Source organism: Hemitrygon akajei, chromosome 12 (genome assembly GCF_048418815.1).
Source record: "Hemitrygon akajei chromosome 12, sHemAka1.3, whole genome shotgun sequence".
In the NCBI taxonomy this organism is placed as follows: Eukaryota; Metazoa; Chordata; class Chondrichthyes; order Myliobatiformes; family Dasyatidae; genus Hemitrygon; species Hemitrygon akajei.
Window position 1 is genome coordinate 35,512,754 of NC_133135.1, and position 14,407 is coordinate 35,527,160.

General features: G+C 38.7%; 1 protein-coding gene across 1 annotated transcript in view; it reads right to left on the reverse strand.

The window, feature by feature from the left end:
• Window positions 1–601: 601 nt before the first annotated feature.
• Window positions 602–14,407, reverse strand: part of hectd3 (HECT domain containing 3) — a 44,297-nt gene continuing 30,491 nt past the window's right edge. The window contains exons 17-22 of the mRNA XM_073062895.1: window positions 12,349–12,555; window positions 11,842–11,971; window positions 6,754–6,828; window positions 5,533–5,614; window positions 4,598–4,669; window positions 602–2,763 (exon numbers count right to left, since the gene is read on the reverse strand). Coding sequence (XP_072918996.1) covers window positions 2,679–2,763; window positions 4,598–4,669; window positions 5,533–5,614; window positions 6,754–6,828; window positions 11,842–11,971; window positions 12,349–12,555 — 651 coding nt within the window. The 3' untranslated portion in view covers window positions 602–2,678. The remainder of the gene's footprint in view (window positions 2,764–4,597; window positions 4,670–5,532; window positions 5,615–6,753; window positions 6,829–11,841; window positions 11,972–12,348; window positions 12,556–14,407) is intronic.

The following is a 14,407-nucleotide window of genomic DNA, read 5'->3' on the forward strand; positions in this document are numbered from 1 at the left end:
AGGATGCTGTCCAAGTTGCATGCCATCTTGGACAATGACTCCCATCCACTCCATAATGTACTGGTTAGGTACAGGAGTACATTCAGCCAGAGACTCATTCCACCGAGATGTAACACTGAGTGTCATAGGAAGTCATTCCTGCCTGTGGCCATCCAACTTTACAACTCCTCCCTCGGAGTGTCAGACACCCTGAGCCAATAGGCTGGCCCTGGACTTATTTCCACCTGGCATGATTAACTTATTTTTATTTAATTATTTATGGTTTTATATTGCTATATTTCTTCACTATTCTTGGTTGGTGTGGCTGTAACGAAACCCAATTTCCCTTGGGATCAATAAAGTATGTCTGTCCGTCTGTCTGTATCAGACTCCATGCTTTTTATCCTCACAGCTGTTGTGCACAACCATTGCAACCAGTTAAATCAATGATCCGTGTCAATGAACATTATCCATAGAAATACTTATGATTAATACTTATGACAACAGGAACTGAAATGAGACTGGTTAACTTATTTTATCAAAAACACTTCTCGCTGCTATAAAATTCTAAACTTCTCATGCTATTCAAAACGCAGTTCCACTGAGCATATATGACAAAATATCATTTCACAGCTTCGATTTTAATATAGTATTAAACATCTTAAATTACATATTTTGCTGAACAAGCAACTGTGAAGATGAATTGTATAAACTAGAAGATCATACCCAACTCAGTATTAAATAGCTAGGTTGCATGAATTCCACATTTAAATAGACCGATTAACTTGTATTTCCTTCTGTTTGGTCTCACTGGCATCATCAATAACAGCAACAATTATTTTAGCAGCAAGGGAGGGCAAGATTATCATTACTTATAGAAACCCAGTCACATTTTTTTGTCACTATGTACAGCACTTCTGCTGGAAGAGACTCTTAATGCTGTGCTCCCATCTACTGGTCTTTCTGGGAGATAGCAAAGTTCAATGAAAAAAATTCTGTAATTCAGAGTACCCCAGGTATGAAGGGAGTGTATAAAACAGTGATGATTCTTCAACCCAAGTTTCTTTATACTGTGGGTTGCCACTGCAAGTACAGGAGCTATAATCTGGGTAACAATACATATTTTGAAGTAGTTTTCAAATGGTTTTATCAGACAAAACAAATGATTACTTAAACTGTACAGAATGTATTTGTATACAATTTCAGACACTGGATACAATGCATTTAAACTTGAGTTATTATATTATCTAAGATGAATACTTGGACAAAAAGATGGTAATACATTCTCACACAAGGCCAGAGCCCTGTAGCAAAGTGCATCAAGTTCCATTACCCTACTGAGACAAATACTCAAAATCTAATTGGCTATACAGTAACATCCAGTTATCTGGCACTTCATTAACTGGAGTTTCACTGGGGCTGTACTAAAGGGTCACCCTGGTAGACAGTAGAGCAACATGAGGGGTGACTGAAATTTAACATACAAAATGGAGAATTTCCAACCATTTCTGCTATTTCACTTCATTTACCTGACAATTTAAGGATAGTCAGATACAAGACTGATGGAAGTTATTTATTCATATAATGATTCAAGAATGACAGTTACCTTACCAATTCATCTGTTGTGAACTCTGAAGCCAAATTGTCACATATATTATAGAACATCAGTTTCAGTGTAATCACTTAAAACATGTTTATCAATCCAACTCATAAGATAACAATATTCATTCTCCTCCAAGTAGAGCATCGCACTTGCTGTTGTTTATTTGTTGGAATGCATTGATCTGCAGTAACATATTTTAATCATGTATGCTTCCTGTGTGCAATTCAGGCAAATATTCCTTTAGCAATGCCGTTTTGGAATAAGTTGCAAATGGAAGCCTATTGCTATTTTAAATGGTTGAGGGTTCAAGACTCATTGATTAGGTATGAGTGAATAAGGGCTTGGTGGAGTAATGTTTGCAGTGAATCATGGCAATGACAAAGTCCACAGCACAAATTTTCCAGTCACTTATATTAAATTACACAAAGTCAGGTAACCAGGTGCATAATTTCTTGGCCAACAATTTGCGCAAGATTGAGCATCAGCCCCGTGACATGGATTAGTAATAGTTTGCTGCATGGAGGAAACAAGTCCTTTCTAGTGATTCAACTAAAGTATCTAGACTGACGCCAAAGAATATTGATTTTCTAGTTGTCCATCTCATGTGATGTTGTGGAACTCTGATGTTGTATAAACCCTATTTATACTCAGAATAATGCTCCAACACTTCAAATACAATTCATTGGCTACAAAGCACTTTGGACTTGGAAGTTGCTTCTATAGGCTTAGCCAAGAACAAAGTGTTCATTTTTACTTTTTCTCCAAATAATTACTCTATCCCCAGGCTTAAGAATTTTTTTGTATCAAAAGCAGTGACCTCAGGAATACAAGCCATGTTACCACATAGATCTAAATGAACACCACAGCAGCACTGAAGAGCTTTATTGGTCATTTTTGTGACTCACACGTGAAAGCTTCTTTGTTCCAATTGGTTAAAGTGAATCACCAAATCACCATGGAAACTCAAAAATGGATGTGTGTGTGTGCGTGCGTGTGGGGGAGAGATAAGGACAACAAAATTTTAAGGCAACTATGGACAATTATTTCTTTCACCAACCACAATATTCTATTCAAATGCAGCAGATACCACGCGTCGTCATTCCTCCCATGGTACCATATCTGCGTCGATAGCTACACAGTTATAGACTGCATATCGCAACTTTTCTTCGCAAAGCTTCGCACTACAAAAGAAAGTGCAAGTTTAAAAAATAAATTAGAAGATACTTATAGACGTGTACAACAGTATACATCTGTTTGGCCTTACATTATTATTATTGAGGAATCTTAACACAGAGTGCTTTACAAATTACTCTTACTGACCACACAATGACTGCATTTTGTTTAGAAAGGAAAATAACTATTGGACAATATAGAGCAGGCAAGTTCAAGATGATGTAGCAGTTCAAAAGAGAATGTCTCCTTGGATCAATTGTTCAGGACAGATACATTTATAATATGTTAAAGTAAAAGAACTATTTATTTGACACACAGAAAAAGCAATTTATTGATAAAAGATAAAGTCAAACTACTCAATGCATTGAAATTTCTTACAGAGCTTTTTAAAAAATTAATTTTCTGTTTAACAATCCTTCTCTCCAAATGTATATATAGCAAAGTTGGGGAATAAAGATTTTCATTTTTGGAACATACTGTCAGCATCAGAGATAAACTGCACTTAGCAATATGCCTCAGTGCTAACAATAAGATAGCAGCTCTAAATGGAACAATGTCCCAGTTCTTGCTGGCCTTAGAGTAAGACTGTAGAGACTGCGGGCAGGGTGCATTAGAAGTTAACCAGCATGCTGCCTGCTTTAGTGGGTGTTAACTATAAAGAGAGATTGGACAAACATGGGTTGTTTTTTTCCCCTGGAGCAACAGAAGCCAAGAGCAAATTGATACAAGTATAAAAATACAAGAGAGGGATAGATAATAAAAGAGTCTTTTTATCCCAAGATGGAAATGTCAAACATTAGAGAGCAAGTGAGAAGGGGAAAGTTTAAAAGATTTCTGAGGCGTGTTTCTTTCCCCCCATTTTATAGTAGGTGGCTAGATCATGCCGCCAGGGGAAGAGATGGAAGCAGAAATTATAGCAACATTTAAGAGGCCTTTGAACAGACAGGGAATGAAGGGATATGAACCATGCAGGTAGTAGGCACTGGTCAAAATTGGCATGGTCAGCACAGATATCATGGGCTGAGGGCCATGTTGTGTGCTGTATCATGCTATGTTCTGTGTTCCACGGCTTAAGGCAGAGGGAACAGGGTTAATATGACTAGGAAAAGAACCCGAGTAATTTGAAGAAAAACATTCAAGCAATGATTTGGATTTGGAATGAGTAGCCTAACAAAATGGTAAAAATGAACTGGATATATAAATGAAGGTGAAAAATATTCAACAATATTTCAAGACAACTGGTGCAGTCTCAGTGGGCTAAATCACACACCTGTATTAAGCCATCCTATAATTTATCATGGATGATCAGATCAATGCAACGATAATTGTCTGAATCAACCCCCACCTCTACAACTGTACTCTACGAAACACTAATAAAATGCAAACTACTGCAGTTATCGAATTATCTGGCTTTGTTCCTACACATGGTCACCACTTGGGGAAACAGTAGATTGCCCACAGACAAAGAATTATATTTATGCATGATTTATTGCACAGGAGAAGAAACTAAAAGATGTCACTCACCACACTACAAGAAGTGATGTTATAACTGAAGTACCACATTTTAATTGAGGCAGCAGATGGGCACTACAGTTCCATTAGGAGAATAGATAAAGCTCCTGAACACTGGTTTCTCACTCTGTAGAGTTCATATACAGACCTCAAGACAGTAATACTTGGTGTTTAATTGTAATATGTTAAATGTTTGTTTCACTTGCAGATTTACTATCAAATTATTACTTAATCAATGGATTGGCAATATGCATTGAGGCAAAAGGGTTAATACCGCCAGAAAACAAAGGGGGAAATGTAAGAAAAAGTAATTGAGTAAAAGCAACTGACCTGGAATAGTTTGGTAGAAAAAGTGTACTGGAACACGTGGAGGATTCTGGGAGTGCATCTGTTTTCTCCGATCTGTTAAAGAAAATTTTTTAAAAGTTTCTGCAGTAAATGTTTTAAATTATAGCATTTTAAAATAGATATTTTTCTATATGTAATAAAAGAAACATCTGCAACTTATTTCTCTCTCCAGCGACATCTGGACCATCTAGATAAAATAGTCTGACGTAGAAAATGAAAGAGACAGTTAATATCCTGTCTAGAAACAAAATTAGTCTGGGAATTACTATAGGACGTGTCGTAAAATCATGTGGATTATCGAGATAAGGTACTTCCTCGCTACTCCACCCTTTCCCTACCAACATACATCTCAGGATGCAGTCTAAAATTGGCTAAAGGAAAGCAGATAATGCTTTTTCACTTTCACTGACTTTGGTTTTTTTAAAATTGGGTTATTCGAGTTTCTTGCTTTGTGGCTACCTTTAAGCAGACAAATCTCAAGGTATATAAATTTATACATTCTATGATAATAAATGTGCTTTAAATCTTGGTGCTTTAGTTGGTACATTTCTCTCATGAGACTGTATGCTACATATTAAGCCCCTTTCAATTTTTTTGGATTCTTTTTATGACTTATTACTTCGGGGGACCGATATCCAAGGACAAGCCCCTCAGCTAGGCTCAACAATGAACACAAGCACGTTCCAGAGATCATTTCTTTCTTATACATCCAACTGTTAATTAACATTCATTGTTGGTTGTCTCTAATCAAGTTGCAGTAAGGTGATCAAGAAGATCGACGACAGTAAGTAGTTACGTTAATCATTTTTCCACCAAAGATTTTTATTTTGTCCCTTATATGAATGCTGGTATTCTACCATCTGAAGTTTAGTTTTCATCTTTTGGGGCAATTTCCAAACAAAATCCAAACCGCTTACCCTGATTTATCCGGGTAGATGAAAATAGGGGCTGGCAGTCGGCTTCTGCCTGTAACAAACCTTAAGAATCGGCTCCGATCCTCTGAAAAGCAAAGAAGAAATTAAAAAGAAAATACCAACAAGTATTTCTAATTGTCTTCTCCCACTCGAAAGATTTAGATTCAAACTCTACCTACACCAAGCATGAGCTGTATGTATTGTTTGCTCTAAGGCAATGGCTACCATTATAAATCATTTTTATTATATTTACTATTGATTTGTACACCAGGGAGCGCGAAGCACACAATCAAATATCACTGTGATGACTGCACACTCTGGTATCAATTGTTTGGCGACAATAAAGTTTGAAATTTGAAATTACCTTATAATATGCACATGAACGAAAACAAAGAATAAACAAGATCATCTGAGGGCTGGCTTAAATGAGTTAAGTCAACTGTATTTGCTAGCTGATTAACCAATGCTTTGACTATAGATAAGGAGGAAAACATTTTATATCCTTGCATGCAAACCTTCCTCTATATTAATCTAATAGGAATAACTATTTAATTAGAGCGACTAAGAATCTCACTGTACAAGTAACCCACTTCATATGTATCAAACAGCCAAATGCACCGGTGTAAAAGCAAAGAACATCTTATTAATGGCAGTTTACTGTCAAGATCTCACACAAAGAACCAACTGAAATTGTCTCAACAGTCCTTCACTTCAGATTCAGGCCAGCAGAAGGAATTCATCAGTATAATTGAATTCACCTGTGTTGGCCATAGTTAAAAATGATCTTTAGAACATCTTTCACACTCTTAGGATTCCCAAACCTGATTTCCAGCTAATGATGAATTGCAGGATCTTACCACAAACAATAAACTAATATGTTAATAATTTATTTTGGAGTGGCGATGACTGCGGGATACCCTGGCAGCCCGATGATTTTCACTGATTATATATTATGCTTTTAGACAAAGCAAATATCAAACTAATGTTATCATATTTTGTGGATTTAGAGAAATTTCAATCAGTTAGAAATGGAAAAAGTACTTCAATGCCCCATGGCGAGCAGATGATCATTGTTAACATTATCCAGAAATGGAATTAGGAGCTTTAAATAGAACATAAAAGGCCATCATAAAATAACCCCTGATTTAGGAATCATGCAGAAATTATTCATCATGTGAACTCACATACACAAGTCTTCTGATGGCAGCCAATAAAACCACTTACCATTGGTGAAATTTGTGAGTGCTTCCCAAAGGTACTTGACTCTAGTATCAGACTGCTCCAAATCTTCAAAGCGAGCTTGAAAAGCAAAATATAAGCCAAATGAATGTACTGAATAAGTCAAAGCACCTCTGTTTTGTTGACAATTGATTAAAAAAAATCGTTTGTGCTTTTAACTTGCACATGAAATGCAGGTTTTGTTGGCAAATGAGAAATTATTTATTCATCCAAAAAAAAAGCTAGCCCTGGCGAGGTAACAGTTTGCTGCTTTCTCGAACCACTATTATTCATGTACCAGAGCTTCAACTGAAATAATCCTAGTAACACTATTGGGTCAGTAGATATAGATACTGTATGCTATGCTAAATTAATGCGCAGTCCTGAAGTGAAAGGAAACTGAAGAGCATTAGACTATGATGTGCCATAGCGAGAAGATGCAGGTTTACATATACAATCTCTCCACAACAGGCGGTTCTACCCTCACCTACACCAGAGGAAGTCTCGAGTGTGTAGACTCAAATGCTCAATACTGGGATGGTGGGACTCCGCACCACTTTTGCACATAACCTCATACAAAGTCCGATAACTAAGAGCAGGTCACTCACACAGTCTTATTTATAGCAAGTTGCTTGGTTTAAGGATACCCAAAATGGTATCATTGGTTGTAGGTTTCATGTTTCACTACCAATGCTGGAGAACATTCAGTGGAAAAGATTTATACACCAATTTGAATGACCTCACAACTCTAAAACAAATACCAATGGAAATATGCAACTATGATAAGAAATTAGCTGAGTAACTAACTCACTTACATTTGTTAACATTCAACATTCGTAAATTGTGCACAAGTTCTCATTGAAAGTATATAAAATCATAAGGGTCACAGATAAAGTGAATGAATACACTTCCTTGGGTAAGGGAGTCTAAGACTTGAGGGCAAAGTTTTAGGGTGAGAGGGGAAAAATTTAAGGGGGACCTGACAGACAACTATTTCACACAATGGATGGTGTGTATATTGAATGAGTTACAAGAGGAATTGGTAGAGATGTCCTGTACAATGTTTAAAGACACTTAATCAGATGCTTAGACACGAAAGTTTTTGAGATATGGGCCAAATGCAGGCAAATAGGACTAGCTCAGGTGGACAAAACCATAAGACATAGGAGCAAGATTAGGCCATTTGGCCCATTGAGTCTGCTCTTCCATTCAATCATGACTGATCTCTTTTTCCCCTCTTCAGCCCCACTCTGCGACCTTATCCCCGAAAACTTTGATGCCATGTCAATCAAGAACCAATCAAATTCTGCCTTAAATACACTCAACGACCTGGCCTCCACAGCTGCCTATAGTAATAAATTCCACAAATTCAACACCCTCTGGTTAAAGACATTTCTCTGCGTCTCGTTTTAAATGGATGCCCCTCTATCCTGAGGCTTACCCCTCTTGTCCTAGACTCCCCCACGATGGGAAACATCCTTTCCACAACTACTCTGTCTAGGCCTTTCAACATTCAAAAGGTCTCAATGAGATCCCACCCCCATTCTTCTAAATTCCAGTGAATATAGACCCAGAGCTATCAAACGTTCCTCCTATGATTACCCTTTCATTCCTGGAATCATCCTTATGAACCTCATTATCATCTTTGTGAACCTTCTTGTGAACATACTCGTGACAAATAAGTTAATAAGTTCAGTCTCAGGGCCTGTTTCTAGGCTCTAAAACTCTTTACTACCCTACAAGTCCCCTAATTTGCTATCAAACACAGTACTACTTATTGCCAATAGATGTCACTGTCATACTGCTTAACTGATGCACAAAAGTCTATAACTAGTAATTTAGTAATTTTGCAAAGTAAATTTATTATCAAAATATGTGCTGTATATATCACCATATGCAGTACCTTGAGATTCATTTTCATGCAGGCATTCAGGGTGGAACAAAGAAATACAATGGAATCAATGAAACACTATATTAATGATGATGCTGGTGCTATCTTGAATGAATTATCATTAACATCCAGAACTGATTTGACTTTGTGATTATGTGCCAGATTTTAACAGACCAGCTCATTCGCAGAAAGACTACCTGGGCAGCTAAAAACTAATGCAACATTAAGTCAAAACTGCTGTGTACTGACAGCTAAAAATTTGGAGTCATGGGCTGATGTTTGATGAACCATCATTGGAATGTCATAGACATTGATGTTCACGCAAAGGAAGCAGATAATTCACCTGGTCTGAAACCTAAAACAGGTTTAGAGGAGGAAAGTGTTAGCCAGAGATATTTTCACACAAATTTAAAGTTTTAAGAGCTTGTCCGTAAACCTGAGTTGATCCTAGTGTAATAACACATAGGATAGGAACCCTCATCTCACTAATCCTATTCTGGTAGAAACAAAAGTTACACTTTCTGTGGATGCTCTCTGACCATTCTTCAATTTTGTTTCAGATTTCCAACATGATAATCAAGGGATCAGGAGCGTCTTCTTCAAAACACTCCCAAGGAACCTTCGAGGGCAGCATGGTAGCATAGTGGTTAGAGTAATGTTATAACTGCATTAGTGATCGGGGTTTAATTCCACTGCTCTCTGTAAGGTGTTTGCACCCTCTCTCTATGACCATGTCGGCTTCATTCACCTACTTCAGTTTCCTCCCACGTATGGGTTATTTGGTCACGTGTGTAACTGGGCAGCATGGATGGAGTTGTTGGGCTCGAAGGGCCTGTAACTGTGCCGCATCTCTACACAAGTACACCTGAATGCATTGGGCAATAATCTGCTGGAAGTGAGTTATTCAGCATTTGTGGGAGGAAAGAAAACACTGACAATTCCTTTCCTTCCATAGATGCTCTAAGACCCACTGAATTCCTCAGGCAGATTTTTTGTTGTTACAGATCCAAGTATCTGCAGTCACTTGTGCTTCCAATACAGCAAGCCCTTGCTTAACATCTCAATAAAAGACACTAGCACGGTTCATTACCGAGTTTAAGTAACATCCTGTTTTGTTTGAGACTTAAGCACATTCCCTAATGGGCCACAGCTAATTCCACTTAGTAAAAGGACAAACATTTTGAACGTAGCAACTGCCTGAAACATCCAGCTCACTGATTTTATAATAGTCCAGGGAAGAACTCTGGCTAGCAAAGCTATAAAAGTTCTTCACTTAGTTTTGCTTTTGGGGTGGAAAGAGATTGGGGGGGGGGGGTGTTTGGGGAATGCGTTGAATAAAATGGACTAGATAATGTACTTCTAGAAAATGGCTGCAGGTTTTAGATGAACTCAGGCTTGTGCAGAAGTTTGAGATGGAATGGTCAGGAAAACACTGGAATAATGAATCTGGACAAAAGTTGGCTATTAAAACCTCATCCACTGATACAAGATCAAATGAAATACCAAAACTCCAGCTCAGAACTCCAGATGACAGACTGGAAGGTGACTGGTGAAGCCAGGTAGGTGGGGAAGGGGTGTGAAGTAAGAATCTGGAAGGTGATAGGTGAAAAAGGTAAAGGTCTGGAGAAGAAGGAATCTGATAGGAGAGAGTGGTCCATGGGAAAAAGAGAAGGAGGAGGGGCACCAGGGCAAGGTGACAGGCAGGTGAGGAGAAGAGGAGAGGTAAGAGGGGTCCAGAGTGGGGAACTGAAGGAGGAAGGAAGATGGAATATAAGGTGTTGCTCCTCCACACTGACAGCAGCCTCTTCATAGCAGCACTGGACACAAAAGACGACCCCAACAGATTTGAGGTGAAGTGTTGCCTCACCTGGAAGGACTGTCTGGGGCCATGAATGGAGTTGAGGAAGGAGGTGAATGGGCAGGTTTAGCACTTCTACTCAAGGGGATAAGTGCCAGGAGGGAGATTAGTGGGGAGGGATGAATGGACAAGGATATCATGGAGAGAGGGATCACTGTGAAAAGTGGAGGGTGGGGGTGGGTAAAGATGAGCCTGGTAGTAGGATCCCATTGAGGGTGACGGAAATTGTGCAGAATGATATGTTGGCTGTGGAGGCTCATTGTGTGGTAGGTAAGGACAAGAGCAACTCTATCCTTGTTAATGTGGCAGGAAGATGGGGTGAGTGCAGCATTTGCGAAATGGAGAAGATACAGATGAGGGCAGCGTCAATGGTGGAGGAAGGGAAACCCTATTTTCTGAAGAAGGGGGACATCTCTGATGTCCTGGAAAGGAAAGCTTCATTCTGGAGACAGATGCGACAGAGATGAAGAAAGGGAGAAAGAGAATGGCATTTTTACAGGAGACAGGATAGGAAGAGGTATGGTCAAGATAGCCATGGAAATCAGTAGGCTTATAAAAGATATTGGTGGACAGTTTGTCTCCAGAGATAGAGAGGTTGAGAAAAAGGAAAGAGGTGTCAGATATGGACCAAGTGAACTTAAGGGCAGGGTGGAAGCTAGAGGCAAAGTTGATAGAATTGATGAGCAACACACACAAAATACTGGAGGAACTCAGCAAGCAGCATCTAGGAACAGGGTACAGTTGACGTGATGAAGTAAACCAATGCAGTCATCAATGTAGCACAGAAAGAGTTGGCAACCATGATCAGGGAAGGCACTGAAATGGAATGTTCCATATAGCCAACAATAAGGTAGGCATAGGTGCCCTTGGGTACATCTTGAGTTTCGAGAAAGTGGGAGGAGCTGAAAGAGAAATTGTTAAGGTTTGTAGGAAGCTGTTGATCAAAGCTGATGCCAGCCGGAAGTAATTTCTGTGCTTCCAGCTGACATCAGGGTCACAACTGAAAGGCATCGTCCTCATTTGTTACATCACGTACCGTACAAAAGGCAAAATGGTATACCCCTAAAATGCAACTTCTCCTGAAACTGCAATAATGAATCACCAAATGTACTGCCATAATTGGGCTGTCAAGCAATGCTCTATTTGTGATGGCATCCACTAGAAGCTTCCCAGAAACCCATATTTTGCTATCATGTGGTGTCAAAAAGAAACCTTGTACTTGCAAAGTAGGAACGGAGGTTTCTCTATCATCCTTTTCCAGAACTTAGGCTATTACTCGTTCATCATATTTGGATGTAAAGCAAAAATGGAAAATTAACACAAGACAGGCATTTTTATTACTCACTCAAACGTTTCAGAGCTTCCACTGTAATTTCAGGGTCACCGCAGACTTTCTTCTCCAGTTCCTGCCAGGTCAGCAGATCAAGAACAGCTTGAGGAACCACCTTCAGTAAGCCAACCCTCATTGACTGAATCTGAGAGACATGCAAGCACAGGCATCAGAGATTTTATAAGCTATGCCTATTAGGATGCTGATAAAGAAGCCTAACATTTTTAAAGTAAAAATTAATTTAATTATATCTGCCATGTGCTTGCCATCCAAGGGAAGGGGCAACAGATCACCATGCTTACTTCTACAGATCAAGCCAGAGCATATTTTGAATATCCTTCAATAACATTTTCCTCTTTTATTTTGCACCTCTCAATGGGATGAAACTAGGTTACCTGCATGCATGGAATATGGTCTGTGAGTTAATAAAATACAATTATATGACATTTTTTCCAGCATTTCTATATCTTGTCCCCGTCTCTTCCAGTTCATTCCTTTCCTCTGCTATTGTAGTCGGTTTACCTGATCCTTGTTCTCTTCCAGTTTTGCTTTCTGTACCAGCTGAATGAACTCCATCCGATTCTCATATTGAACAACAGTGTTACTGCCATCAGGCTTCAGATCCACAACAGAGTGATCACTCAGCACTGTGGTGTAAGTTAGCTCATTCCCAAATTTAAATTCAAATGTCTCCTTGTCCATCGTTTCCATGGCTTCCAAAAGTTTCACCTGCACAGAAGAAATGAGACAGACTAGTTTCCAAACCATACAAATAATTTATGCAGCCAAGCTCTAGGTAAAATACAAATATAAAGAGGAATGGCACTTAAATTGTCAGTAATACAATGCTACCATTAATCTGCAGGCACATTATTGCCCTTTAAAAATTCTGAGTAGTCTGTATATCCATACGTTTATCAAATGGCAATGTCCCTTCTCTCTCTCTCTCTGGATTGTCCATACTGATAAGCACCCATTTCCAGCTCCTCTGATGGCCATATTTTGCTGCTATGTGAGGTCAAAAATAAATCTTGTACTTGGAAAGTAAGAGAGGAAGATTTCTGGTTTTCTTCCAGAACCTAGTACATTACTTGTTCATCAAATATGACCGAGAGTAAGCACGCATTATCCTTGCTGCATTCTCTTTCACTTTTCATTTCCCACATTCTCAGTACAGCTTTTACATTCCTTTGATCTTCATCTTTTTTCTTATTCCTCTCTGCTTCTCACACTTGCATCACCTTTCCCCTCCTTCTTAGAGCAGTGCAGGGAGCAAAATAATATAAAACTATCAAAATATTTATTAAGTTTTAAGAGGCTACGGAAAGACAACATCTAAATGGATACACAGCTTTTAAAAAACTGTTAGCTGAACAAAAATTACTACTGCCTTTAGTTGGGGTATAGTACACATTATCCAGATGATACTGATCTCTTCCTCTCTCCTCCTTTAAGACTGTAATTAGAACCTCCCACTTTGATCAAAATTTTATGTTGTAAGTCAGTAAATCCTCCTGAATGATTTGTATCTTACAGGTGCTAAACAAGTGTAAATTATTGTTGAAACTGTCCCAATTGGATTCACATTGATCATCACAGCCAGAGAGAAAAAAATTAAGATTATTTATAGCAATGTGAAAATTCAAAGCAGAGATTCAGAGATAAAATCAGCAGCATAGCCGTTGACAAGGATTAGAGCAGACTATGGTAAAGTATTTAATTGCGAAAGGGCTAATAACAGTGGTATCAGGCAGGAACTTGGGACCAATAATTGAGAACTGATATTTTCAGGGAAATGCACAGGTTGTAGGGATTACTTGCGTGGGGTCCTGGATAAGTCTGTCCCACTGATACTGGAAACAAACGAGATAAGAGAAGTGGAATATTTAGTCAAGAGGAAGGAAGAAGCACACTTGAGGTTTTGGAAATAAAAACCTGGGGTCTTGAGAATTATTAGGTCACCCAGAAGGAACTTAAAGAAGGGGCTCATGAGAGCTAGAAGGACCCAGTGAAATTAGAGAAAACCCCAATGTTTTCTACGCATGCATGAATAACAGGAGGATGACTGAAGTGGACTACTCAGGGATTTGGCGGGGCGGGGGGTGGGTGGAGAAAGAGGCGGGGTGTGCCTGGAAGCAGATGTCAGCCTTAATGAATAACTTGCTTCAGTGTTCACTAGGGAGAGGGTCTTGGATGAATACAAGGCCAGCGTAGAACACGCTAATATGTTGGAACATGTTCGGGTCAAGAAAGAGGTAATGCTGAGTTTCTGAAAAACACTAGGACAGATAAGAAACCCAAGGGCTAGATGCAAGGGAAGTAAAGGGAGAGACTACTCAGAATCAGGTTTATTATCACCAGCATGTGTCATGAAATTTGTTAACTTAGCAGCAGCAGTTCAATACAATACTTAGTATAGAAGAAAATAATAATAAAATAATAAGTAAATCAATTACAACATACATATATGGAATAGATTAAAAATCGTGCGGAAACAGAATATATATACAAAAGAGGTAGTGTTAAAGGGTTCAATGGGGCGTTGACAATAATATTTTAATTGTCCCTGGCCAAAGGAATG